The 26,891-nt window shown below is 48.1% G+C and overlaps 1 protein-coding gene across 1 annotated transcript in view; it reads left to right on the top strand.

Annotated features, from left to right (window-relative positions):
- Positions 1-4,113: 4,113 nt before the first annotated feature.
- hcn2b (hyperpolarization activated cyclic nucleotide-gated potassium channel 2b) overlaps positions 4,114-26,891 on the top strand; it is a 41,873-nt gene continuing 19,095 nt past the window's right edge. The window contains exons 1-3 of the mRNA XM_088907781.1: positions 4,114-5,441; positions 12,338-12,761; positions 19,963-20,124. Coding sequence (XP_088763907.1) covers positions 4,114-5,441; positions 12,338-12,761; positions 19,963-20,124 — 1,914 coding nt within the window. The remainder of the gene's footprint in view (positions 5,442-12,337; positions 12,762-19,962; positions 20,125-26,891) is intronic.

Below are 26,891 nucleotides of genomic sequence, written 5' to 3'. Positions count from 1 at the left end.
ATTGGGGGGATATGTACAAGCGCTGTCGATTTGGTGCTGCAGTTCTCCAAGGCAGACAGTATGGGATGGAGAGAGAGATCTGCACCCAGTCCTGTAGGCCAGGGATTCTTCCAGTTGACTGCATCAGTGCATTGTCAGCAGCACAGCCCCTTGCCTGGGGGAATTCCCAGCCCCTGCTAGCCAGTCCGGATGTGAACTTGTCTGCCGTCTGGAAGTCTCCGCCTGCAGAGTGAGTGAAAAATGCTTGGACTTGTGCAGTCAGTCAGCCAGCCCTCTTATCTGACTGTAGTTCGGGGGGGGGGGGGCTGCGTCAGCATGTGTAGGCCTCAGAGGAACAAGTAATAGGTTTATGCCATGCTGAAAGGAAAGAAAACACAATGTTTTGGCTGTGGAGCCTTCTTCGGGTGTGAGCCTTCCTCGTACCCTAAGAAGGCTCCACAGCCGAAACGTTTTCTTTCTTCTCTTTTCATCATGGAATAAACCTATTACTTGTTCCTCTTATCTTACTCGCAGTTCTTCCTCTTTTAATTCCAGTCATCATAATTCCTTGACTTTATATACTGTTTTGCATCCTGACACTGTTAAACCAGGCAAATTAAGGGGAACGTTTAGAGAGGCCAGATTATTCAGGCCCAGAGTGGAATTTAGCCGGGACATTGTGGTTAACACCATCTAACCTTAGGATCAGTGTTTAAGAACCAACTATTAAGGATCTCAGCTGAATGTCTTGTGCCAACAGCAGTGTCCTGGGTCACCATACTGGAACATTAACAGAGCAAAGAGCTCCACCTACTGGTTCACCAACACCACTTACCGCTCAGACGTAAGCTCAGAGGCCTCCCATCCCAGTACTGATCACGATCAGCCTGGCTGAGCTTCGCAGACCTAACGAGACCAGGCTAGAAGCCATGTACCTTTGTAGACTTTGAAATTCATTAATGGAGCATCTTCAGCCTCGATTAAGCAGTTACAGACACAGGGAGAGGGCAAAGGCTCATAATTAAGTGTGGGACTCTTTGCAGGAGTGTTAATGAGAAAGGGGAGAGAGTCTGCAAGATCCCTCTAGGTGGTACATCTCCAGGTTTATTTAGGCCTTTTTTTGGAGCTCTGCCTTTTATGCAAATGAATCTGGAGCACCATGTTAAATATGTCATACCAGGAAGTGAGGCTGCCACTGCAGGCACAGCGTCCCTGATATCGGCATCCCTGGCTGTTTAAAGATTTCAAGGTGATTGTCTGACAGAGCCCTCATGTGGAATGGCCTCTCATGACCTCTGGATACTGCATTAGGGCCCTAGGATCGTTGATTTGGTGCATCTGCAGCCCATTGACGAGAGTGAACAACCTTTTCATGTCATTGACACAGACATCCTCTCTCAAGGTAAGTCGCCCAGTTGTAAGATGCTGCTGTCATCTGTTAATGAATGACCGTCGTAGACTTTTTTTCGATCTATTTCGTGCTGGAAATGGAAAGCCAGGCACACTAATATCGTGGAGTGATTTAATCTAATCCTTCATTTGACTCTTTCTGGGTTGACCATATCTGTCTAACATGGGCTTTGCCCTGTCATGATCTTCCCAGTATTCGAAAGTGATAATTGAGATCGTGTACACAGATCTATCCCTGTCACATGGGTGAGAAGTGTCCAGGGGAATCTGGGTGTGAAACTAGGATAGAGGCATTGCAACCATTACCGAATAGCATTTTTTGTAACATTCTGGTACTAAATGTGTGATTTGCTAATGCTGGCACAACCCTATCAAGGCTAGATTTACATTTGAACAGAAGAATGGAAGGGATCTGATTTTCAGTGCTGACTTCATACTGCACACAAGCCAACAGGAGCCATTCAGCTGCACAGAGTGTCCCCCCATAGGTCCCACATTTTTTGCTTCATACTTTAAACCTCGGGTGATGCACATGCTGCCCAGGTGAGAGAGAAACTGAATGGAACTGTGTGGTAGATTAGCCAGAAATGAGCAAAGAAACACTTTCCACCATGATCTTCCAAACCGAACCTGTAAGAGCAGGGTTTACCTTTTAAAGAACCCTGATCAAAACTGTTTCGGTTTGGAAGTGTTCAGATGCAAATCTAACCCAAGAATAGCATTTTGAATTTCAAATGATAACGTGCAGTTCATTTTATGTCCATCTTTAATTATTCACATGTACTAAATTGTAACACCCCGCCCCACCACACACACAGAAAGACGCTCACAGCTTGCCTTGCTCACCGGTGCAAAAAACGGCGATCTCCATGTGGGTCTTCACAAAGAACAGCCCCTAGCTGATCAACAACTCTCATCCCTGCCCTCCCCCACAAACGCAAAATCCTGCATTACTTCTTAAAAAAGGGACAGATTCCTGCAAGAATCAAGAAAGACTCCCTTTATTATTCCAAAATCCTATGACAAGAGTTCCTATAGGAATCCTTGATAACTTGAGACTTTCTATTGGCAGGGATATCGCATCATGATTTCTTCAGGGTCTGTATCACTGGTTCTGAAACCTGGCTTCCTTCAGCCAGGGCGTTTTCAAATGATTGGAATGGAGAGCTTTGATCTCGGTGGGAAAGTGGACAAGTGCCAGCCATTTAGAAAGCAGAGGATTAAGGTTTTAGACTGAGGCAATCAAGCTTCTTCCAAGTAAAGCATCCAGTAGACATGGCTTTATTGATTTTCTGCAGGGGTATAAAAGATCCAAAGGGGAGAAAAGGAAGTACAACTATTGTAGTCAGCAATTAAAATAGTTTAAGTGTTGATCAATGCAGAGGATAAAAAACGTTTTCCATTGTTTAAAAGTTAATTTCTCTATAGCTTTTAGAGCCGTTTGTTAGAGGTTAACGCTGACTTAAAAGAAATCAATAATGTATCGGTAGGGATCTGACTATAGCCCCAGAGCTCTCTTCTCAGGGTAGGGTTTCCAAGCCTAGACTGTCCCCAGATGGGGCTGGATCAATCCCGGGTCAAAGGGAAAGACCCAGGGTTCAATTTGGAAGGTCTGGGATACGGTTTCTTAACGGGAGGGCTTCTCGAACCCTGGTCCTGAAGGAACCCCACCAGCTGAGCTCTCACTTACACAGCTCGGCTGTTAACTCTCCTAATGTTACGAGAGATTCCAAGTCAATTGTTTTCTGTTCCGATACCTGTTGGAGGTCACTACTCTGTTTAACAAAGAATCTAAGATCTCATTTTTGCATAGAAAGAAAAAAAAAACTTTCAAAAGTTCCAATCGGGCAAATTGTTAGGTCCAGTAAGGATCCAAGAGGTGGGGTGGAACTATAATAATAATTCTTACACGAATATAGCGCTTTTCTGGACACTGCACTCAGTTGACTTTGAGCAAACTTTTAGCAATGAGTTTTTATAACTATCTTCTCACGTCAGAAAATAATGTTCACGGTTACACAAGTGTCCATGTTGTGGTGTTTTCTACGTGAGAAAAAAAAACCAATACCGTCTTCAAGTTACATTGAAAAACCTCGTTTATGACAACCATTTGTAGAGCCCAGGGCAAAGACAACTGCTGTTATTTCTATTGGCCGCCAGAGGGCGCTAAGTCCCCACACTTGACGTGAATTACTCCAGCCGGTGTTCTGATAAGTTGGCACAGTAACTACCTTCTGAAAGTGATGTCGTAATTAAAACAACAGCATTATATATATATAAATCGCTAATTGCAATATCTCCGTAAATATTAACCACATATCTCAGCGATAACGCTTGTAAGGACTCAAACGCTGCAAGCAATCCTATGTGGTTGTGTTGACAGTGCGTACAGGTGCCACTAGATTCATCCCCATTCGATATACAGATTGCAACAAGGGGTTAAAATTAAACTGAACACGGATCCTGAAATAAACCATGCTTTTAAAAATTGAGCTAAACCACCTATTTAAAACAATAGAGGCTAGATTGCTGTGCTTCAAAATCCGTGTACAGGGGTGTCATTCACCCGGGAGTCGAAAATCGCCTTCAGTGATGAAAGAGATTTTTCTTTTGCTTTGAAATGCAAACAAAACAAGCCGATTTCGATGCCGGTGTGAACATTTACGAACAGATGCCCTTTCTGCTGGTAACCACCTAGCGAACCCCGTGTCTAACCTTGCCAGAATGCGGCTCGGAAGGACGCGCTCTGTGGGGACGGACAGCGGTTGGCAAAAAAGTCACGTATATTTCTGTTTTTTCCCCCCTCGCTCTCTCTCCTCGGCTCCCTCCCTCTCCCTGCCTGCGTTCCTCTCAAGATCATTGGAGCCCAAATTTGATCTTTCCAATGTCATGGACAAAAAGGAGGCTTCCGCGAGCATGAGGAGGAAAGCGGGCGGCGGCCATGGCAGCGCAGCCGGGGTCGGTCCTACTGGCGGCGGCGGCGGCGGCGGCGGGCGACAGGGCTGCTTCGGTTTCGTCGCCGCCGCCGCCGCCGCCGCCGCCCAGCCGGGCCCGGGTCCGAAAGGCGGTGCGGACAGCGGCGCCGGCGTGGACGAAGGGACCGGCGGCGAGGAGGAGGCCAGGTCGCCGCAGCCCCGACTCCGCCGGGCCGTGGGAGGTAACGGCGGCACCGGCGGCGGCAGCATCAGGATGAAGGATTTTACGCCAGGAGGGGGAGCCGCGTCCACAGCGAGCAAGAACTCCAACAACAATGAGCTCTGCCTCCTGCCAGGCGAGAGTTCCGCACTTGCTGCTGCTGCTGCTGCCACTACAACCTCTGCCGCCACCGGCCAGGGAGATGGTGTGGGACTCGCACCCCGCGGCGGAGGAGGCGACGGGGCACCCGGAGCCGCTGGAGTAGCAGCTGCCGCCGCCGCCGGGGGTGGTGGTGGTGGGTGCAACAGCACGGCCGCCAGCACAGGCATGAAATGCAACAAAAACGGAGACTGCCGGAGAGACCCAGCCGCGACAGGGAGTCTATCTTCTATCATCTCTAAGCAGGAGAAGCAGGGAGGAGGAGGAGGAGGAGGATCGGGAGCCGAAGACAGGAGGAAGTCGGGCGCCTCCAATTCCGCGACCGCCGGCATGGACGGGACAACCACCCCGGCCGGGTCGCTCTCGCAGGGGCTGGGGGGCGAGACCGCCAGCCCCGGCGCCGCCGCCGCCACAGCCCCGGGGGTGGCGGACAAGAAGGACTCCAGGGTGTCCTTCTCCAACGCGCCCAGCCGGAAAGCCTCTTCCTCCGTGTACGGCCCGGGCCAGAGCCAGCCCCCGCAGCCCCGGAACTCGGTCCAGTTTGTCAAGTCCGAGGACGGGACCCAGATCGTGGCGGAGGACGGGGAGCAAAGGGGCAGCCAGGCCAGCTTCATGCAGCGGCAGTTCAGTGCCATGCTGCAGCCGGGGGTCAACAAATTCTCCCTGCGCATGTTTGGGAGCCAAAAGGCGGTGGAGCGGGAGCAGGAAAGGGTTAAGTCTGCAGGCAATTGGATTATTCACCCGTACAGCGATTTCAGGTAAGGGCTGAGCTGCCCCGGGCGGGCGCTTGCCTCCAGGGGTGTCGTCTCACGCACGGCCCGTGTAAGTAAGCGACACGTCCTGCCAGCGGGTGTGGAAACTTCAGGGGTGAGCTGTCAGAGCAATGTCACGGGGCCGGGCAGGTCAGGTGGAGCGGGCCGAGTCCGCGCTTCCCGGCGGTGTGTCTCCTTGCGAGCAGAGGTGTCAGAAACCCCCCAGCTGGGATTAAAAGCCCTTTGTCCCGCTACGGACCCCCGGGCAGCAGTAGTGCCAGCTCTGCCGTGCTTTGGGTTAATTTGCCAGGCGGGGTGAGTTGATCACCCACACAGCTGGGCAGCGCCGGTGGCGGTCGGTACAGTGTCCGGCTTCGCCTTGCCCGCGCAGTGAGGTCGGGGCTGGCCGTCACTCCTCGTGAAACGCACCTGTGCAGGCGGACAGGGCGTGTAAACTCGTCCTCCCGGGAACAGGTGGATGGCGAAGGCGGCAATGGTGGGATTTGTGGACTGTGGCGGGTCTCGGCTCCTGTAGTGTGCGCACTACACGACACGGTGGCTTTTGTGCCCCGGTCGCTGCAATGTGGTCTCATGCGTGGGGTGGCTCTGTGGGCAAGGTCGCGCGCAACGGGCATTGCTGAAGCATCCTCGCGGGTGGTCAACTTCCCAGCTCCGCGCGAGTTCAGGAAGATGGTTTCAGACGGGGGAAACCGAGCCTTAATGGACTGAGGGCTGAGGAGTCCGTCCGACGTGTCCTTGAGTTTTTATCAATCCTGTGTAAAAGCACCGACATTATTTTACAGGCCTTAACCTGTGACCCAAGACCGGTCGTGTGGGGTTGGGGTCGTGCTGGGTGAATGCTCCTAGCTTTACAGTGTCGCTTTGTATCGTTTGATACCCCCCCAGGCGTCCGGTGTGGGATATTCTCCATTGCTCAGGACGGAGGAGGGCGAGGGAGAGATCTCCAAGATGAAACATGACGTGTCAGACGATGAATGACACTCTCTAACTGAAACACCCGGTCTACAGAGCGTGTTAACCAGAAGCATCTTATCTGACCTCACCGGGTTAAATATTTTACAATCTGAGTCTCTCCCTCCCCCTTTCAAAAATACATCCTGCTGTTTTACAGGCGTGCGCCTGAAATTCCTCTATGACTGCTGGCCCGCGTAAGATAAGATTATTTTGCATTTCTTCCCAAAGTCTGTGGTCCAAATGCGCCCATTTCCAGATGTGAAACCTGGAGCACGGTGGACTCTTATAAACTCTTGCCTGATTTCCTCGTTAATGGTCTTCAGCAAGTCCGTCTTGCGAGTAGGTGTTGACGGGCGAAATACGAATTACTTGTTTTCTACTGTTTTATTTCTTCGAGGATTGAATAGTTAACAAAATACTATGTCGTGTTTTTGCTTCCACAATGGCCACAAAGCTACAGGCCACGGGATGACCTTGTCGATGTAAAGATCCGCGATATTCAGTTCAGGAAACAGGGCAATATCAGGAATATGATATGCAAAGCCACCTGCCCTGTACCCGGGGTAGACGTGTGCAATGAGACCTCTGTGAGACGTCACCGACCGTATGTGAGCCCTCGCTCCCTCCAGTCCAGAAACCGCAGGCCCTTATAGATAGCGGGGGCTGTGGACCCTGTGGGTGCTCCCTGGCGACATGCAGGTGATCAGAAGCGCAGCGTTCGAGGGGGAGACAGTTGCACCCCGTGAATATCGGGGCCAATACAAGCAGCAGGAGAGGCGACGCCGGCCCGATGCGTATTGTAATGTTGTGCTGAACTGCAGGAACGCCGAAGACTCCCGCGGAGAAATGTCACCTTGACAACAATGGGGCTTTCAGAAGCACCGCGTGTTCTCGAGATGCCCCCCCCTCCGTAATAAACTCGCTCTTTCGGCCTTCAATCCAATTTTGCGCGTCGCTCGCTGAGCCGTCGTTCAGCGCCCATATAACCGCCGGCGACATTAATACGACCAAGGGGAAATAGACTGGTATTTTACGAGAGTGCTAAGGGACTTACATCTATATATGAGCGCTTTAGATTTGATGCCGTCATTTAATTAGTGTGCTGCTTTTCGTACGCACCACGGTCCACGCCGTAGAATTAAACTCGCAGTTGATTCCAGTGGTTTTCTCTGGGCTAAAATATTGTATATAAGTGTGGGTTCTTCCAATTGACAGCAGCCAACGCGTTGGAAACAAAAAACGTCAGACGACGACGATTTACGGAGGACCACACAAAGAGGCGATACCTCACTCAGTTTTGGGGAAAAACGAAATTTGGAAGTCGGCTGAGGGAGAGAGATTAAAATCCGACTTCAAATCTCAGATTCCAAAAGTAAAAAAAAAAACAGCGCTATCGCTATTTTCACCGTGTAAATCAAACAATTTTATTTGTGTTTGGAGACCTGGAAACCTTCCATTCGCCGTGGATGACCAAGGTGATAAAGGGGTGATGTAGGCGCTTGTTTTTCTATAACTGCAGCACAGGTTTTCATTCCATCCTGAATAATATATTTGAACGATCATTAAGTGTTAGCTAACTAAGTTAATGGGCTCTCCAGAGATCTGCTCATTAGCATTTTAAAACAACCTCACAAAACCTGTAGGGACTGTGACACCCTAGGACTAGGGATGTGGACCGTGACCTGACGTATGTATAAAATAATTTGACGGAAGCTTTCGTCCAAAGTGACTCACATTTGTACCCATTTACACAGCTGGGCATTTGACTAGAGCAGTCTCAGGGAAACACTTTGTTCAAGTGCTCAAAAGCAGTGTCTCCACCTGGGGTTTAAATCTACAATCTTCAGTTAATTAATAATAATCCCCACACTTCTATAGCGCTTTTCTGGACACTCCACTTAAAGTGCTTTACAGGTCATGGGGATCCCCTCCACCCCCACCAGTGTGCAGCCCCACCTGGATGATGCACCAGTCCGCTCCCCACACACCAGCTCTCAGTGGGGAGGAGAGCAGAGTGATGAAGCCAGTTCAGAGATGGGGATTATTAGGAGGCCATGACTGGTAAAGGCCAGGGGGAAATTTGGCCAGGACACCGGGGTAACACCCCTACTCTTCGAGAAACACCCTGGGAGTTTTAATGACCACAGAGAGTCAGGACCTCAGTTTTTTTGGCTCATCCAAAGGACGGCACCTTTTTACAGTATAGTGACCTTGTCACTATACTGGGGCATTAGGACCCACACAGACTGCAGGGTTAGCGCCCCCTACTGGTCCCACTAACACCTCTCCCAGCAGCAGCCTCAGCTTTCCCAGGAGGTCTTCCATCCATTTACTGGCCAGGCTCACACCTGCTGGGCTCCAGTGGTGAGCTGCATGGCGATTTCGCTGCTGCCTATACAGTCCAGTTATGAGTCTAGAGCCCTAACCATTGCTGCATCCTGCCTGCCTGCGGCCTCTTTGTCGCAGTTTCTCCGTATCTCTTCTTTTTATCCAGGCGTATAACTGGGCCGAGCTTGTTTGTCGTCACGCCTGAGATTGCCTTGGGGTTTTGAAAGACGGCCCCCGTGTTGAGGTCCCCTTGCAATTGTCACTCCGTTTGGCGATACTTTGTCTTGCTGGCGTTTAGATTTCAGGACCAAGGACAGTTCCTGCCCCGCCACAAATCCCACAGGGGCTTCGCCTGCTTTATGGGGAGGGGGGGCGGGGGTAGCACACACACTGTCTTCTACTCTTTACAAACCTGCGAGAGGCGGAGGGGAAGAAGAAAAAAAAAGACTCCGACTCATCAATAGTTTCGAATTTGAGCCAGGATTGTTTGGTTGCGGAACCCGATAAGAATACAGCCTGGCCAAGCAGTGCCGGAAGAGCAAGAAATTCAAACAACAACAACAACAACAAAACGGTGTCCCTATGCGACTGGATTTAAGCGCTTGACTACGCGGTAAAACAAACGCGTATCTCGACCGTCTGTCCCCCTTCTGCCGAGAGACAGGCGGTCGTGGACGTGCAACTCTCCGATACACAGCAAAGGACTATCAGAAGCGTGTTTCCCCGCGGAGATCAGAAACAGTGTTAACTCCACTAGTGTACTGTTCCAAACTGCTTTTGTTGTAACAGGAGGTGTAGAGTTCACCCAGTGGGTGTGTCGCACAGCGTTCAGGACGCGCTCTTGTTTGGGGGAGTGTTTCTAGCGCGTTGGGGGTTATAGCTGCTGACAGAGCATTGGGGTTTCAGGCGCAAGAACGGGATCTCGGGTTCGTTCTCCGAGAGTGATTGGTATTTATTTGGGGTTTTATATTTGTTCAGGAGAGGAAAAAGGATCACCGGCTCTGTGACAGATTCGCAACACCCGTTTCGTTCTCTGACGACACCCCTACCCTCCAGGCCATCCTTGAGAGAAAACCCTGTACAGCGCATTTCCCAACAGCGAGGTGTCAATGAAGGACGCTGTTTAGGCAGATCCCCTGTAAGCGTTCCCCGATCACCAGCCTGTGCGCTGAGGAATCACTGGGCGATCAATGAAGCCCCATCCCGTTTCCTCGGTACGCGCAGGGAATAGAGGATCTGCAGAGAAGGAAAAAAACGCCGAATGGTTCACTCTCGTGTTTTTAACGAGCTGAACTAAGAACTTTTGGGATTGCAGTCGGAATAAAATTTAAAGGTCACGCTCCGTTTATTATTTGTAGATGGGCATTCTAGTTCAAATATAATATATGACTTCATGCTTTTACTTTGCCATTTTTCCTTCGTTTTCTGTGTTTCTTTATTTTATCGACTCTAAGACAACTCTTAGATGACTGCAAGCTCACAGACTCGAGTCAGGCCGCGTGCATGTGTTGTACAGCAAGGAAGAAAAAAAAACAGCACCAGTGACAATTAGCTCATACACGCCGCGAGCTGGAAAATCGACTTTCTCTCCTTGACACCACAGTTGCGTCTAAAAGTGCATCACTGAGGGCTACATGACTCAGCAGCGCACAGCTCGAAACGACTTTGTGTGTGTGTGTGCGAGTCGAGCACGAAGCGTGGTCCTCGAGAGCGCGGAAATGTGACTGGATCTATAAATCACCTTCCTGCGCTGACGCACCGTCTCGTGCGTTATCAGATCCACTTCAGCAATTTAATAACGAAGAAGATCCAGCCATCTCTAGTCTCTCCCGGGTCTGTCGCAGAGCCCCACTGTGTAATTCGGTGTCTTGTCCGAGTTTCCCTGGCCTTTCGCGATCTCAAAAGCGTCAGCCTTCATTTGTCTTCTTATGCTATGCCTGGGTGAGCGGCGGCTGCAGGGTAAAAATTAATCTCTGCTCTTGCTGTCGTGGAGTTTTTCTCGCTTCTTTAAGAAGGCTCCAGCCGCGCTCGGCTTGAGAATCAATTAATTCGCTCGGCGGCTCCGGTTTCATATTCCGTTCTCGGAGCCTGTCCTTGCCGTGACCTTGCGGGCAGCCGGGACTCAACCACCTGACCGAGGAAGCGTCTGAAACCGCGGTTACAGAGGGGCCACACCCCTCTCCCCCCCGATCCCCCGTCCGTGCGTGTGTGGAAATCGAGGGCATTGTCAGGGTCTCCTCTTCAGGGTTTGAAAAGAGTCGCGGTCTGCGGCTTAGCTTAGCTGGCGGCAGAGGATGCATTTTGTAAACGCTGAGTGTACCTACCCAGGTGCATCGGTTTGTTCTCTCCTTTAAATGCCCGTAATTTATCTCAGAATCAGGGAATTCGCGACCCCAGGGTCGGGCGATCGTCACCGCGCCCCGGTGTTCTGTTCTGTAGGATTCTGCGCTTTCACCACCGGAGTAGTTTTAACTGTTGTCTAAGATCTTTACTGTCACACAGTTCGCTTTGCCCCTCGCGGTCAGTGCAGGGTCCAGCCCGAGCAAACCGACTCCTGCAATTGTACGTGATGCCATTGAAACGGCAGCGCGTGCCTGGGCACCCCGCACAGCCCTGTTACCTCGTGCACCCGCACCGTGTCCGCCACGCGCTCCGCCACCCTTCCTGATGTGTCCCCTGCTTTTATCATAAGACTGTCTAGAGTTGCCATGCATTCAACTATTAAAGACGCACTCGTGTAACGTAACACACCTGAAGAAGTCTTCGCAGCTGGAGCACTGCCTTTGTTCTTATTCCTACCTGTTTAAAAGGGACCTGGCCTCTTGTGATTCCTTTGTAAATTTGACATAAGATATGCATCTTACTTTTTTGCAGATTCTACCTCTAGAATCCAAACAGTCAAAACAATATTTATTATGCCGACACTGAGTCAATACAAATGATGGAACAGAAGAGTAATGGTTGATAAAATAACTTAAAAGACACCTAAATTCAAGTGTTGTGATTGTCCTTTCCAATGACGTCGGCATGCTGGGGATTTCCTGTTTACTGTTTGGCTCCTTGAATGTGTTGTCCAAAAGATGTGCTCTAGGTGGCCTAGAATGATCCTGGCAGCTCTTGTTTCACAGGCTCACGCAGGCGGCATAAGATGGTCTATGTTGACTCTTGCACACAGCGCAGAACTTGATCTCAGCTGGGCTGTTAATTGCACAATCGAACTTCCATGCGATTCCATAAAATCGTTAAAAGCCCTGAAAATAATGGCAGTTGGTGAGCCCCGTTAGTTTTGACTTTATTTGCGCAAATCGTTAAAATCTCATTTATTTGAATGTGCCTGCCACTGAATGCAGCCCTTAAATTGCATTAACATCATCCAGGTGGGGCTGCACATTGGTGGGTGTGGAGGGGATCCCCATTATCTGTACAGCGCTCACAGTGGAGTGTCCAGAAAAGTGCTATATAAGTGTAAGCAATTATTATTTTTATTATTAACAGACAGCGGCGACATAGTAGAAACAGATCTTTCACTGTAGCTCCCAGAAATGAGACTGTGTGCTTAGCCGTTTCCTATCTTCCTCTCACCCTCCCTCCCATTGCAGGTTCTACTGGGATTTCACAATGCTGTTGTTCATGGTGGGTAACCTGATCATCATCCCCGTCGGGATCACCTTCTTCAAAGACGAGACCACCGCCCCCTGGATTATCTTCAACGTGGTCTCCGACACCTTCTTCCTCATGGACCTGGTGCTGAACTTCCGCACGGGCATCGTCATCGAGGACAACACGGAGATCATCCTGGACCCCAAGAAGATCAAGAAGAAGTACCTGAAGACGTGGTTCGTGGTGGACTTCGTCTCCTCCATCCCCGTGGATTACATCTTCCTGATCGTGGAGAAGGGCATCGACTCCGAGGTGTACAAGACAGCCCGCGCCCTGCGGATCGTGCGCTTCACCAAGATCCTCAGCCTGCTCCGCCTCCTGCGGCTGTCCAGGCTCATCAGATACATCCACCAGTGGGAGGAGGTAGGTAGGGCTGAGCTGAACGGCTTTTTAAACGACCAAGTAATAGGTTTATTCCATGCTGAAAAAAAAGAAGAAAGAAAACACAACGTTTAGCCCGTGGGGCCTTCTTCAGGTGTGAGAAAGACAGGGCAGTAAGCAAAGGTAATGTAGTGGGAGACCAAAGGCTGGGAGAGAGGAGGAGCGAGAGGCGGGAGCAGGGGACAGAGAGAGAGGCCAGTCAGGAGGTGTGAAGTCAGGATAGGTGTAGAGAGGTGTGAAATGAAACCTCCAATGAATGGAGGAAATTTAGACGAAAAGTAGTCTGTCGTTAAGAGAAGGGGGAAGGTGTGATCTTAGCTGCAGGATGATTTTGGTTTCTGTAGCCTTTCTGATGTATGAGTTCGGAAAACCGTCTTTGAGAACACAGACGGAGAGATGAGAGTGGTCGTGGCCGTCAGAGATGAAATGAGAGACAATGGGCCTGGAGAGATCTTTAATCTTCACAGCCCTGACGTGTTCTCTGAAGCGGTCTCCGAGTCTCCTTCGTGTTTCTCCAAGTAGATGGCTGGGCATTTACTGCAAGAGACACAGTAAATAAGGTTGCTGGAGGTACAAGACGAGGTTTTTTAAATGGCTGACTCTTCCTGGGACTGTTGCAGATCCAGGGCATGAAAAGACCAGTTCTGCAGTGATGTGTGGGTTTCTGACTTTCCTTCCGAAGTCCAGACACTGTGGTTGTTGGATTAGACATGCATTTAACTCAGATTAACGATCTCGATCTTTCTCGGTATTTCATTTTTTCGGAATTCGTTGACCCTTTGTCACAGTACCTTCGACAACATTTGTAGGTCCCAGAGGAAAGTGTCCAGTTTTCTCCAGTTAGCATAATTATTCCATTTAAGTGATTAGACTAATGAAGCAATTGAGAGATTGAATGGAGCTACAGCTAAATGACACTGTGACCCTCTGGGTATTAAGACTGGTTGCTCTTGTTGGTAGAGTGTTTAGAAAAAGCAGTGGCTCTGATTTTACCCAGCATTAACAAGTGGATGATTTCGCAATTCGTTATCAAAGGCTCCTTTCTTTTGTTAACCTGTGTCGCTTTGTCTCACTTCATTGAAGTTATAAACGGAAGCTAGGGCAGGAGAACAATGAAAAGTCACACAGCTGTTGCTGATCACCGTCCTCGCAGACATCAGCTCTATATATATCAAACACATTCATCTCAGGGATCCCTCCTGCAGCTGCCCTGGGTCACTCCTCTCTGAATGGAGAGAGGAGGCTGCCCATTGTCCAAGCAGGTTCAGACAAACCCGTCCCACCAAATAATCCAAACCTTCACAAAGCATCAGATTCTTGGCTGTTGTTGTCCCTGGTGAGCTCTAAACTCTCCTGGCGGTTTGTTAATACAACGTAGGTTTTTTTTGCCTGTGTGAAATGGGGAGGGAAAGGTCTTCGTCAGGAGATTGTGACAGTGAATTGCTTAGCTGTGGGCAGAAAGGTGGCTCTGTGGCTAAGGATCTGTGCCTATGGCTGGAAGGTTGCCAGTTCAAATCCCGCAGCTGGCAGAGGAATCCTATGCGGTTGGGCCCCTGTGCAAGGCCCTTAACCCCAGCTGCTCCAGGGGTGCTGTATAAATGTCTGATCCTACGCTCTGACCCCCAGCTTCTCTCCCTGTCTGTGTGTCTCATAGAGAGCAAGTTGGGGTATGTGAAAAGACAAATTCCTAATGCAAGAAATTGTGTGTGGCCAATAAAGTGATCTTATGCTGTGCTGTGATCTCAGCATGTCCAAAACCACTGAGACTTTTTCCGACTCCCTTTTGAATCCCAAAACTTCCTAATGGCACAAAGCTAAGATTCACCAGCTGATGTCTTTTATCAGCCTCCATCGCCTAGTTCAAGACTTGGAAATCCTCACAGCTGCCTGAATTATCGTGGCAAGAAGGTTTGTATAGGAAAGAGCAGAATTTCTCAATTAAACCGTAATGAGGGCTCGTTCCAATATCAGGGGGGTCGTGAGTAAGCCTCACTAATGAACCGTTTGCCTACAATCAATTAGTGCCAACTCCTTGCCGTCAGCCAAGACATTATCCCTCCTTCTAGGATGAATTCATTGTGCTGCTGCTGTGTGACTCACTCATCCTTTCTGACAGTGGCGGCTGGTGAGGCAGTCAGGCCGACTTGTTTCAGGGCGATCTGGGATCGCTATGTCTCTGCGAAATGGCTCAGTGAGTCCAGCTTGATTACGTCCTGTGCGTGTGAATTGACCGGCACGTTTTTTAAAAATTTTATTTTAATACTAAGCCCGTGCAGGGTGCTGAGGCCAGCTGTTCAACCACAGCTTCTCACTTTCCCAAAGAGTCTCGCAGCACCTAATCTATGGTGAACGGGTTATTCTGTTCCCACCTCTTCCAGAATTAATCACCATTGGGGCATTTTATCAGCACTGGGAAAATCCCTTTGGATTACTTAAACCACCAGTCTTTTCTGTTACGTGCCTGAGGTTATCCTAAATATAGAAGCTTTATCACTGGAGAGTGTCTTGAGCTCTACAGTCTTCTCATCCAGATGTTGAGAGAGTTTGACTGTATTTCCCAGGCCAGCTGTTGCTGTTGTGACAGCATTGTGACAGCTTCTCTTGATTATTGTGGATTATTTTGATTATTTTTTCAGTTTGGGCGATTTTTAGTATGCATTTTTTTATGTTGATGGTCAATCTAACTGGCATGACTGTTGAAATGAGTGGGTCATGTCAGGTGTGCCTCATTGTTGGTATTTAGATGACTTTTGAACTTTTCCAATAACTGTTTGAACTCCAAATCCAAGTCCTGTGCCTTGAACGTTAACTCCTCCCGATAAACAGATTGTTCCCAGTGGCTTCCTGACCCAGTAACGTCTTCAACACTTTTCTGCAGAAAATCTCTTTTGACAACGGGGGCCACTGTGTTTGCTTTCTGGGTTATTAACCAGGCTGGGTGTGAGGCATATGGGCAATTTTAGGACTCTGTCTTCTGTTCTTGTACAAAGATGTTGGTTTCAGCAGTGGTCAGTCTGTCAACAGATGACAGGTCACCTCCCTCTGGACCTAACCAGTCTCCTCCTTGTCTCTCTGAGCTGAGCTCATCACTATTGACCTGCGCTAAACTTTCTGGGGGGTGGTGGGGGTGGTGAGGGGTTATTTGATCGTACTGTCCCAAAACATCGGATCAATTCCGCGCCAAGAGATTGATTGCGGGCAGTGTTGTCAGATTAAACTTCAGTGCCTTGCTCTTTCTGTTCATGCTTTGTTCTTGTTATTTTGGAAGGTAAAGCCTCAAGTCAGGCTCTGCACTGTGCATTTCAGGGTTAAGGGCAGCCTGTGCACAAGTGTGAGGTTGTTGTTTTTCATGCTGGGTGCTTTTATTGATCGGTGAATTTATGCGTTTTGTGTCACATGTGGAACTTCACCTAATTCATTTCTAAATGTTTACCTGCTGCTCTCTGCCGCTTAAGAATTAGCTAGATATTGAGCTGTGAGTGACCAGGAGGGAGGGGTACCACACTAATAGAACGGTCATTGTTTTTATCTAGTGGTAGCGGAACATAGAGGAAGCTGCACAGGAGTAGTGCATTAGAGTGGCTAAGCGGTCAGCAAACGTGGCCAATATGACCAGTGTAAGTTTTCCACTGTAAGGTTTCAGGAGGGATCATTTTTATAGTGTCATAGACTGCCTCCTCCCATGGATATCCCACTTCTCCCACCAATGAGGGAAGGTCATGTCTCCAAGGAGGTGAACCAGGAAGAATATGCTTCCTTTACATACTACGGCATTTTCGTCTTCGCCTGGGAGCAGACAGGGGTGGGAGATGGTTTATTTGATGTGAGGAGGTATTCTGAGACAGCCTCCCCCCCAAACCTTGGGATATTGGGATATTGTCCCGACTCACTCTCGCCAAGCCTGCACAGCTATTCTGAATAAGCATGCAGAGCAGCAGAGCGTCTACTGACAGGTGTCAGTCACGTATCCGCTGGGTGAGGAGGGGCTGTTGACATCGATCGCCCACTCCTGTGGCTGGCGGGGCCCTGGTCCCCATGCTGCCTGTTCTTTTGCTGACTTGTGCTCCAGTGGCTGACCTAATACACAGCTGGGCTCCCCCTTCAATTTCTGGTAGCTGTTTAGCTCTCTGTTTCCATCACTTTTCCTGCCTGCATCTGCACCAGAGCTCATGAATAAAATGGAGGCAGAGAGGACTTTTAGACAGTAGGAAGGGCTGTGATGTGAGCTCTGGAAGGGAAATATTTTAGCACTAATTACTGCCTAAGACTAAAGAACAATGGATTTCTCTGCTAATTACACAGGCATTAATGCTCCAGTACTGGGAATGGAATTTAATGGTGCTAATTGCCATCCTGACTTTGAAAGTTTGAAGTTTGAAATGTTTTACAGACAAGGTTTTTCATATCCACTGTTGCAAAATCCCAAATAACTGATTATCCTGCTGCGCTTCAGTTTCTGTTTCTGTGCTGCCCACTTGTAAATGCAAAGAAAACTTACTTTTAGATGAGCAAATGGCTAAGGAGTGGGAGGGTACAAAAAAGTGAACTGATTGCATTTTAAACAGTAGTCTCCTTCAGCCAGACTAATTTATTCTAAAACTCGGTGCTTCTAATGAACATCAGAGGCTCCATTCTGGAGGGAAAACGAGGTACGTAGGATTGATCGGGAGCCCAGGAATTGAGGATACACTCGGAAGTTGGCTGTTCTGTGGAAAAGAGATTTTAATCCCATACAGCGAGAAACAATTAACCAGAGTGTGCGTCTGTGTCTTCGCCAAGAAATTAAAATTCCAGCACCCAAGGTTTGATGACTCAATTGTGTAAAGTCTACTATCTAGTAATAGGAGCTATTATTTTCTTGATTACAGAGCAGTTATTTTCGCAGAACATGACCCCTAATTATTTAATCAACCTCCCAGAGCCAAGCACAGCACCCGTGCGACACTCTGCAATTGAGGAGTTGGCCGCTCACTGTCATAAAAAAAGAAAAATGCCCTGTACTGCTGGCCACAGTTCACCAGTCATAGTTTCCAGGCCCTAAGAGCATCTCCACCCCGTGTGAGTGTGCATTTTTATCCAGATCTAAATTGTATGTACATCTACATCTCTAGAATGTTTCTCCGTCACTGTGGAGACCAAGTTTGAGAAAATATATTTTTTACAAAGGCAACACAAAGACGCCACCACCAGGTCAATGCGTTTTTAATCTAAACGCGCCAAAGCTGTTCATTTGTGGTCAAAGTTCTCCCAATGTGGAGTTTCATTTTTGGTGTAGGAGGCGATTAGTAACTAAAATAGAATAAGCGTGAATGGGGAGTCCCCAGAAAATGTGTGTGCATGAATTCTGTATTTGTGCATGCTCTTTCATTGCATGATGATGATAATAAGAACCTAATAATCAACTTTCATATGACTCTGAATCGTCTCTGTCCCAAGCCTGATCCTCCCTCTCAGCTTTGCTCTGCTTTCAGGGGAACAAAGAGCAGACATGCTGCTGTGCCAGGCAATCTGTGGCTTCTGGTTTGGGAGTGGGAGAAACTTCTCTAATTATTCAGCGTTGGGATCAGCCGGCTGTTTCGTTTTTGCGATTTCCATTCACAAAGTCCACTTACATTTTTTTTTCCCCAGCCAAACCAATCCTTGGATAATAGTATCATCTGAATGAATTATGAAGCTGAGGGAGAATACTGTCACCGTCTCTTTGCCTGGCCTGGTGATTTTGCTATGGTCGGAAAAGCCGAGTTAGAGATCAGCTCCTGTACTGTTCCCCTTCCTAACCTCCCCCCCCCCCGATCTGTTTTTCCATGTCTGTGCTCGCCATGATTGATCCCTGCTCAGGTTTTTGACATGAGCGAGCTCCTCCTGAGAGCTGGGCTCAAGACTGATGGATTGATTTCATCATGTTGAGGCCCATTAGTCCCGGCCGGCTTGTGCGATCTGACAAGAGCTTCCTCTGTCCTCTCCCCCTTTCTCCTCTGACCCTTTGCTTGGCGACCCTTGCCAAATTGTACATCCTAGAAAAACACCTGGTGGACAGATGACTGCAGAGAAGCAACGGTGCATAAGGAGCTTACTGATCTTCCTTGTACTCCTTACCCAGGGGAGCCACAGCAGTCCCACACCAAAAACAAGCCAAAGCAGAGTATACACTATATGAGTGCATTTTACAAAGAGTCCCATGCTTTGATCCCCATAATTCAGAGATGACATTTACTGCAGACTGATGCAGGTTGCTGTATTGTTCCAAGTTGCCCTAATGTCTTAAGTGATCCTGTCTGCAATCCTTTCTTTCCTGAAACTGCGTGCAAACTGGTTTCAGCAACAAAAAAAAAGGCTGTTGCCTGAACCGTCTGGGATCGTGTGGTCCGGAGAGGGAGTTGAGGTCACCTGGGCGATTACAAAAGAGAGGAGGCCAGTCAGTCAGTCTGTCTGGCCTGTTAGGATGTTGGGAGCCCGATTGAGTCAAGTATCTCATCTCCTCATCATGATCTTAGAGGCAGAGTTATAAACCTCTGTCTGACTCCGTCTGATGTGAAATATCCGGGCTGCCTCCGACGGCTGAGCTTTTCAGTCACACTATGAGGACGGGGAGAATCTTTTGTGCAGAAGAATTCCAAAGTTTTAAAAGATTAGGATTTAAGTGCGTTGTAGACTTTTCCCCTGGAGGGACAGCAGTAAGAAGCTCTGAGACTCTCTGAAGAAGCCTAGGGTCTAGGAGTCTAGTCTCTTCTGCAGAGGCAGGAGAGGAGAATCGTCAGACTGCTCTCTGTGGCAATACAAGTGCTTCTCCTCTGGAACCAGTACAGCTCACGCAGCAGTGATTGATAATGATGTAGATATTGTTTTTGTGCTGAAGTGTCTTAGCCCACTGACAGCAGAGTGCTTGTTAAAGTTTACTGTCATAAACATGCTCTTCTCTTTTGCTGTTTGCCTGGCTGCTTCCTGGCTCATAAACTCCTGCTCATTTATTTCAGACTGCCACATACCTCACGCTGCCTCCTGCACTCGAGCTATAACGAGAAGTTACTTTAAAAAAACAAACCAGCCCTCCACTTATTGAAGAGGCACACACCAATTCATCTGTATCTTGAATTGCTCCTTTAGCTTGATGGCTCATTGGCACTGAAGGCACAATCACTTGTGCACTTTAAGGTCTAATAGCACTCTTCCCATTCCTTGACAGATCTTCCACATGACCTATGACCTCGCCAGTGCAGTGATGCGGATTTTCAATCTAATTGGGATGATGCTCCTCCTGTGCCACTGGGATGGTTGCCTACAGTTCCTGGTGCCCATGCTGCAAGATTTCCCTAGCGATTGCTGGGTGTCTTTAAATAAGATGGTGGTAAGTACATTATTTTTATTATCGTCACGATTATGCATTCATGTCTGCTCTAGCTGGATGTCTTTGTCGGCCAGCTGTCAAGTCAGCCCAGTGACTTCAGGAGGCTGTGCACCTGTGATCCTCTGTATCGCTCGATGCGTGCACAAACTCACAATTTAAGCGCACGCGCAAAGGCAGAGAGCGAGAGAGATTCACACCCTGCAACACACCTCCAGCACGAGGATCAATCCATCTATCATGCATTAATGCCAGTAATGTGGCATGAGAACCTTGCGATCTCTTGAAATCACTTTTTTTCTACTTCATAAACCTGGATCACATGCACGCAGCAACCAACAGTTTTGCGAGTCAAGTGAGGCAATTTTTTAAAAGTTTTTAGAAGTAGGAGGGATGTGGAGTTGCCTTGCAGAAAGATTCTAAGCAGTTACAAGCTACGTTCGTGACGGGATCTGTCTGTTCACCTGTCCTGTGTTTTTATGTGCTGTTTGCCAGTCCCTGCCAGTGCCAGTCACATGACACCATCGGCGGCCTCCTTATCCGTTTCATGTAAGAGTCTCGTCATGCGTGTCCTGTGATCGGTGGGATTGCAAACGCAATAGCAGCTCTGGCTCTGTTGATCCGGAGCCTTGCCCCTCTGCCTGCACCCCCGAAGCCTCCAGCAGCTGGTTGGTTCTGATGAAATTTCATTTCATTTCATCAGAGAAATAAGGAGAAGGTCAAGGTGTGCCTCAGGAGAGAGTCTCTTGTTAGTGGCCAAGGAAGTAGGAGGGATGTCAATCCCGTTGCAGAATAAAATGCAGGGGGCTGCTGGGGTTTAGGGCTCATTGCCCCCACTAAGCTACTCGCCTTGAAATTTCACTTGATCACTCTTAATCAATGAATCAATTCATTGATTAAAAGTGAACAAGCCTCTTCACAGTGGGTAATCAATCATCATTATTGCCATCATTATGGTGCGAGGAGCCCTGGTAGGTTTTCTGTGCCATGAGAATCTAACTTCCCTTATGAGAGTTTCCAGGGTGAATTTAACTACTACTACTACTCCTGCTATTATTACTGCTACTGCTACTGCTACTGTTACTGCTACAGCTCCTGCTACTGTTACTGCTACTGCTCCTACTACTACTGCTCCTGCTATTATTACTACTGCTGCTCCTGCTACTGTTACTGCTACTGCTCCTTCTACTGTTACTGTTACTGCTGCTGCTCCTGCTACTGTTACTGCTACTGCTCCTACTACTACTGCTCCTGCTATTAGTACTGCTACTGCTACTGCTCCTACTACTACTGCTCCTGCTATTATTACTGCTACTGCTCCTACTACTACTGCTCCTGCTACTGTTACTGCTACTGCTCCTGCTACTGTTACTGTTACTGCTGCTGCTCCTGCTACTGTTACTGCTACTGCTCCTACTACTACTGCTCCTGCTATTAGTACTGCTACTGCTACTGCTCCTACTACCACTGCTTCTGCTATTATTACTGCTACTGCTACTGCTCCTACTACTACTGCTCCTGCTATTATTACTGCTACTGCTACTGCTCCTGATTTATGGCTGCTACTGCTACACTCACTGCTCCCATTATTACTACTGCTACTTCTGTTGCTACTACTACTGCTGTTGCTTTGCTGCTATTACTTCTATTATTGCTAGTGCTACAATTGCTGCTACTGCTACTACTAATATTACTATTACTACTATTGCTTCTGCTACTACTGCTACAGCTACTATTACTACTACTGCAATTACTGTTGAGACTACCACTGCTGTTGCTACTACTACCGCTGCTATTACTAATGCTGCTACTGCTATTACTATAACAGAAACACTTCTTCGCAAAGAGGGTTGTGTGAGTCTGGAACACACTAACCCAGTTATTTTGTAGAAGCCGATTCTCTGTCTTCTTTCACGAAACATCTGGAAGAGGCCCTCTGCACAGGTTTCTCTTGTGTCACTCAGGTTCCTATATATGTCTCACCTGTGCTTCATCGTCATTCCACTGTGCTGCTCTGCACTGCATGCTTTGGTACCTGGGCAGTCTTTATAAGGGACAGCTTGAGGTCCTTGTGTCATCGTCAGGCATCTGTGCGTTTAATTAAAACGCACTCTTCAGCACTTGCAATAAGAACACTTAAAGGTCAAGAGGAAAAGCAATGAATAGTATAAAGCAGATAGATCTGGAGCTAAGACATCAGAGAGGGGGGTGTCTCTAATGGCATCTAGTAGGTGTTGATGAAAAGGTTTCTCAAGGACATGTTATGAGATCTAGAAGGTGAATGGGCTGTTAGCTCTTTATAGCTCTTGGGCTACTTAAATCAGATTCTGCCACCCATCTCCCCATCTGTTGTTGATTTATGCTTTGGGAGAAAGATGAGGTTGGTTCAGCCATGTGTAGCTCCCTCCCTCCACCACAGTGAGAAGCCCTGATGTTGGGTCCCCTCCCAGACCAGGAAAGACTGCTGTGTGTCAGTCTCGAAGATCACACTGCTGTCTCTCCTCCTGCTGCCTGTGTCCTGGCTGTGCTTAGGTCTTGCTCTTGTGCTCACAATTACTGTTTAAAGGGGAACTGTATCACCATATTTTTTATATTTCGAGGTTAGAAAGAATTGGCACTGATGAGTGCATTTCAAACCGCGATGAAAGTAACATGTACACAGTAACTTGTAAAACCTCCAATTTACATCACAAAATAGACTAAATTTCCAGGTGTGTACAGCGCCATGTTGCCATTATTGTCCACTTGAATCAGAATGAGGCAACAAAACATGACATTAATTATTATATTGTAAACCAGCAAGCTTGTGCATCTCTTTTAATCCAATAGACATATTACTCTCAACTTTTAGACGGCTTTGCCAACTAATACAACTTATTTGTTTACTCTGCATGCAGACCACGTTGGAACATTTCTGCAGTGAATATATCTGCTACTCAGCCTTTACTTATTTGCTTGTACATCATTAGTCATTACAGGGACTAGTGAGCAGGAAGGGCACAATTTGTGGGAACTCTCGCTCTTGCCCATGGTGAGACCAAGGGCAATTTGGAATTTGTAAAATTTTGTGATACTGTCACTTACATTAGTTTGTTGCCGAGATTTAATACCAGTCTGAGAATCTGGGACTACGGATTTCCATTAAAAATTAGTCCAAGGAGAAAAACGAAAGCCTGAACTCTGTGCGCCCTGCTGAGATAAGCCAGAATGGGCATGGATAAAATAGGCTTTGAGCACCACAGAAGCTGTTCACAATTGCAGGACACTTTTTAAGTGTGATAATCTCCTCCTAATCGCAGACAGCTGCTCCTTCCTCCAGGTGTAGCCCTGCCGCCTGCATGTGTAGCACCCAAGCACGTGTGCGCCGTCATTTCCAGTTGTAATTTCCTTCCCTACCACACAATCTAGCATGTAATATGAGGAAAGTGGAATATGATGTGATCATTTACCTCCCTGTAACGTGTTTAGTTATTTTTTTTAAAGGAGCGGATACAGCAAAACGCGATTGCTGGCTGTCAGGGTGCATCGTGGTGATGTGGTGACGATGGGCATCGCGTGCCAGCTGGTGTGATCTCTCGGCCCTCGCTGAGTCAGGAGTGACCACAGGCACCAGGGCACCCCCCCGCCACCACACACACACACACACACACACACACACACACACACACACACACACACACACACACACACACACACACACACACACAAAACTCCCCGCTGTGACCTCCAGTCCAGTCTAGCTAGACGTGTTGAAGACACATGCCTCCCTGGCATCAGTCTAGACTGCTGTTGCTTTTCGCCTGCTCTTTCAGCCATCGGCGATACCGGGGTTTAAAGAATCAGCATTGATGAGTGCATTTCAAACCACGGTGGAACTAAAATGTACACAGCAATGTGTAAAACGTCCATGCATCACAAAATAGATGAAATTTCCATGTATGTGCAGCTCTCTATTCTGCATTCAGAACAAGACTTCAGCTGAGGTGAAGCAGCTCTGTTACATTATAAACAAGCAGGCTTGTGCATCCGTCTCTTTTAATCCAATAGAAAAATTGCTCTTGACTTTGAAACGGTTTTGCTGACAAATGCTGCTTGTTAACTCTGCATGCAGATCATGTTGAAACCTTTCTGCGGTGCAGTGTCTGCTGCACAACCTGTGCTTATCACACTCGTACATCGCAGTACATTAGTCATTACAGGGACTAGCGAGCAGGAAGGGCCGCTTCACATCACAATTCTCACAAACGCCCGCTCTTGCCTGTGATGACTCCTAGCACTTTCACAAAGCACTTCATTCAAAATTTGTTAAATTCATTTATTTTGCTACCGAGATTTAATAACAGGTTTTAGAAACCGCAGCTCCCCTTTACGTTTCAGTGGGATCATGCAGTCCTGCAGGGCTCTGTTACAGAACACCGCTCTCTGAGATGGTAGCATTATACAGCCCCCCCTCCCCCCCATTCTCTATAGGCACCTCCCTGCTCCCCCTTGCTGCTAGGAATTGGGAAAAATGAGTGTTAATCTTTAATTACCAGTGCTTGTGCAGTCCTACATCATGCAAGGTCTAGATGAGAGCTGCTGTCAGCGCTCTGTAAATGGATTATATACAATAAGGCATTAAGGTTTTTATTTCCTTAATAGAGAGAAAGACGGAGCTAATACTCTTCTGCAGGATTTCAAAGGCTGAGGCTCCTGCTCCTGGAACAGCCCAGCAGGGGGTTGACAGTAGCCAGAGGATGGGTTTTAATTGTTATCAAGAGTTCTACCTTATTCTGCCCACTGCAGTCTCTGGAGAGCCCCCCGTGCTTTTGTGCTTTGACCTGGAAGGATGGGACATGTCCTCCGCAGCCCGAGACAGTTCTGCAGCTCATGCACACCTTGAAGAGCACGCTCCTTTTAAGGCGCCAGCTCCAGAGAGACCTTGAAAATGCGGGGGGCTTGCTGCCACAGATCCTGGGGTGCCTGTGGTCTGTTCGGGGGGTCTGGGGTACAATATGGGTCCTGGGATTGTCAAGGTCATTGGTTCTGACTCGCGTGAAATGCTTAGTTAAAGCCCCTATGCGAGACGGTATAATCCAGGAAGGGACTGGAGTAGGACATCGGGGAAGATGCAGCAGGATCAGGTCGGGTAGAAACACAGGGGGGTGGTGAACTGGTGCGTGGGGGGAGCGCAGGCGAACGAGTCCAAAAGGAAGTCCAATAGGGGAAATCGGGGTGCAGTCCAAGGTCCAGGTGCCGGGAGATCCATCCAAGACGAACACGGAGAACTAAGAATACGGATAGTTAAAACCATGACGGGCTAAGGCGCGCCGAGCCCCGGACTCAGTAGGGCAGGACACCGTGGTGAAGCCTGATAAATGGGTTGATTGAACACCTGTTATAATGGAACCCCAGTTCTGCAGGCTCCTTGATGGCCAAGCGTTGCTGTTGTCTTTGTTAAGGATTCGGTAAGAGAAACCGAAACCAGTGAATGAACCCACTTGCAGGAGCTGATAAAGCCTAGCCGTGATCCAAAGAAAGCCGTAGTCGAGGAAACGAGCCGAGAGTCCAGGGGAAGCCAGAGATCCAAACAGGGAACGAGTTACCGAAGCCAAAGCGTGATCCGAAACCGTAGACAGTAGAGCAATCCGAGAGTCCAGGGGAAAACAGAGATCCCAAACAGAGCGTGAGTACCGAAGCCAAGCCGTGATCCGAAAAACCGTCGTCAAAGGGGGAAAATCCGTAATCCGAAAACCAAGAAGGACACAAGGCAGAAGAAGGAGTAGCGCAACCAGGAAGCTCGAAAGGAAAACCAATACTGAGCAAGGAGGTAGGGAAAGACAGGTGTTTAAGTACAGGATGAGACGGGGGTGTGGTGGTGAATAAGAAAACTGATAGGTAAACTGATGGAGTAAGGCTACGCCTTCTTCTGCCTCTTCCGTTGCCGGGAGGCAGGGATCGTAACAGTCTTATTGTTAAGATGGATGAATATCTTCCCCTTTTAAGCCTTTGCAAATAGAACAAAATGGGTCAAAAACACCATTGTGTTCCAGCAGATGAAATCCCCTAATTTAACATGAGCCCCCTCTGTTGCAGAAACCTAAGGTTCCTAATCATTTTTGCAGTGATCAAAGCCCCTCTTCTGGTTTTTAAATCACTCTACAACACCTGTTGACAAAGTCAAAGCCTGCCTATTCCCAGGTGCATTAAAATAAACGAGCTCCAGGTGTGATTTGACAGATCCGGTGCTGCTGAAAAATGCCGCAGCACAGATACAGCGTTGTTCCTGCTGAGTTCAATGCCAACAGACTAGAGAGGATGGTTGAGTCTTTACCTTGAGATTAAGGATGTACATCGGTGCTACACACACAAAACCGTCAAGCAGCACAACAGGGCAGAGCCTGGATGACTATTGTAATTTCTGGTAAGTCAGGACAACTGTGTATTACAGAGCCAGGAACAACTGTTGCTTTTATTATGGCAGAGTGAAATCGCTAATATTTGTGCAGCTTATCATGTTTTGTTTTGTTTTCTTTTGTTCTTATCATGTTTTGTTCAATCTATTTGTACACCTGTACTTTGAATGCCATGGTCTGCAGTGATCAATGACAGATTTTTTGTTTTTAGACAAAATTAGAGTATAGATTATGACCAGGATATTCCAGTACTGGCTAACCTTTATTTCCCAAAAAGCTCCAGAGATGAGGTGAAAGGAAAGGCAGAAAAAATGCCTTACTTTGCTGTGTTGTTTCTTGATTTGACTGACATGATCCTGGTTTCCTACACTGACA

This window comes from Atractosteus spatula, chromosome 28 (assembly GCF_055471065.1).
Source record: "Atractosteus spatula isolate fAtrSpa1 chromosome 28, fAtrSpa1.hap1, whole genome shotgun sequence".
In the NCBI taxonomy this organism is placed as follows: domain Eukaryota; kingdom Metazoa; phylum Chordata; class Actinopteri; order Semionotiformes; family Lepisosteidae; genus Atractosteus; species Atractosteus spatula.
This window is presented reverse-complemented; position numbering and strand designations above follow the sequence as displayed.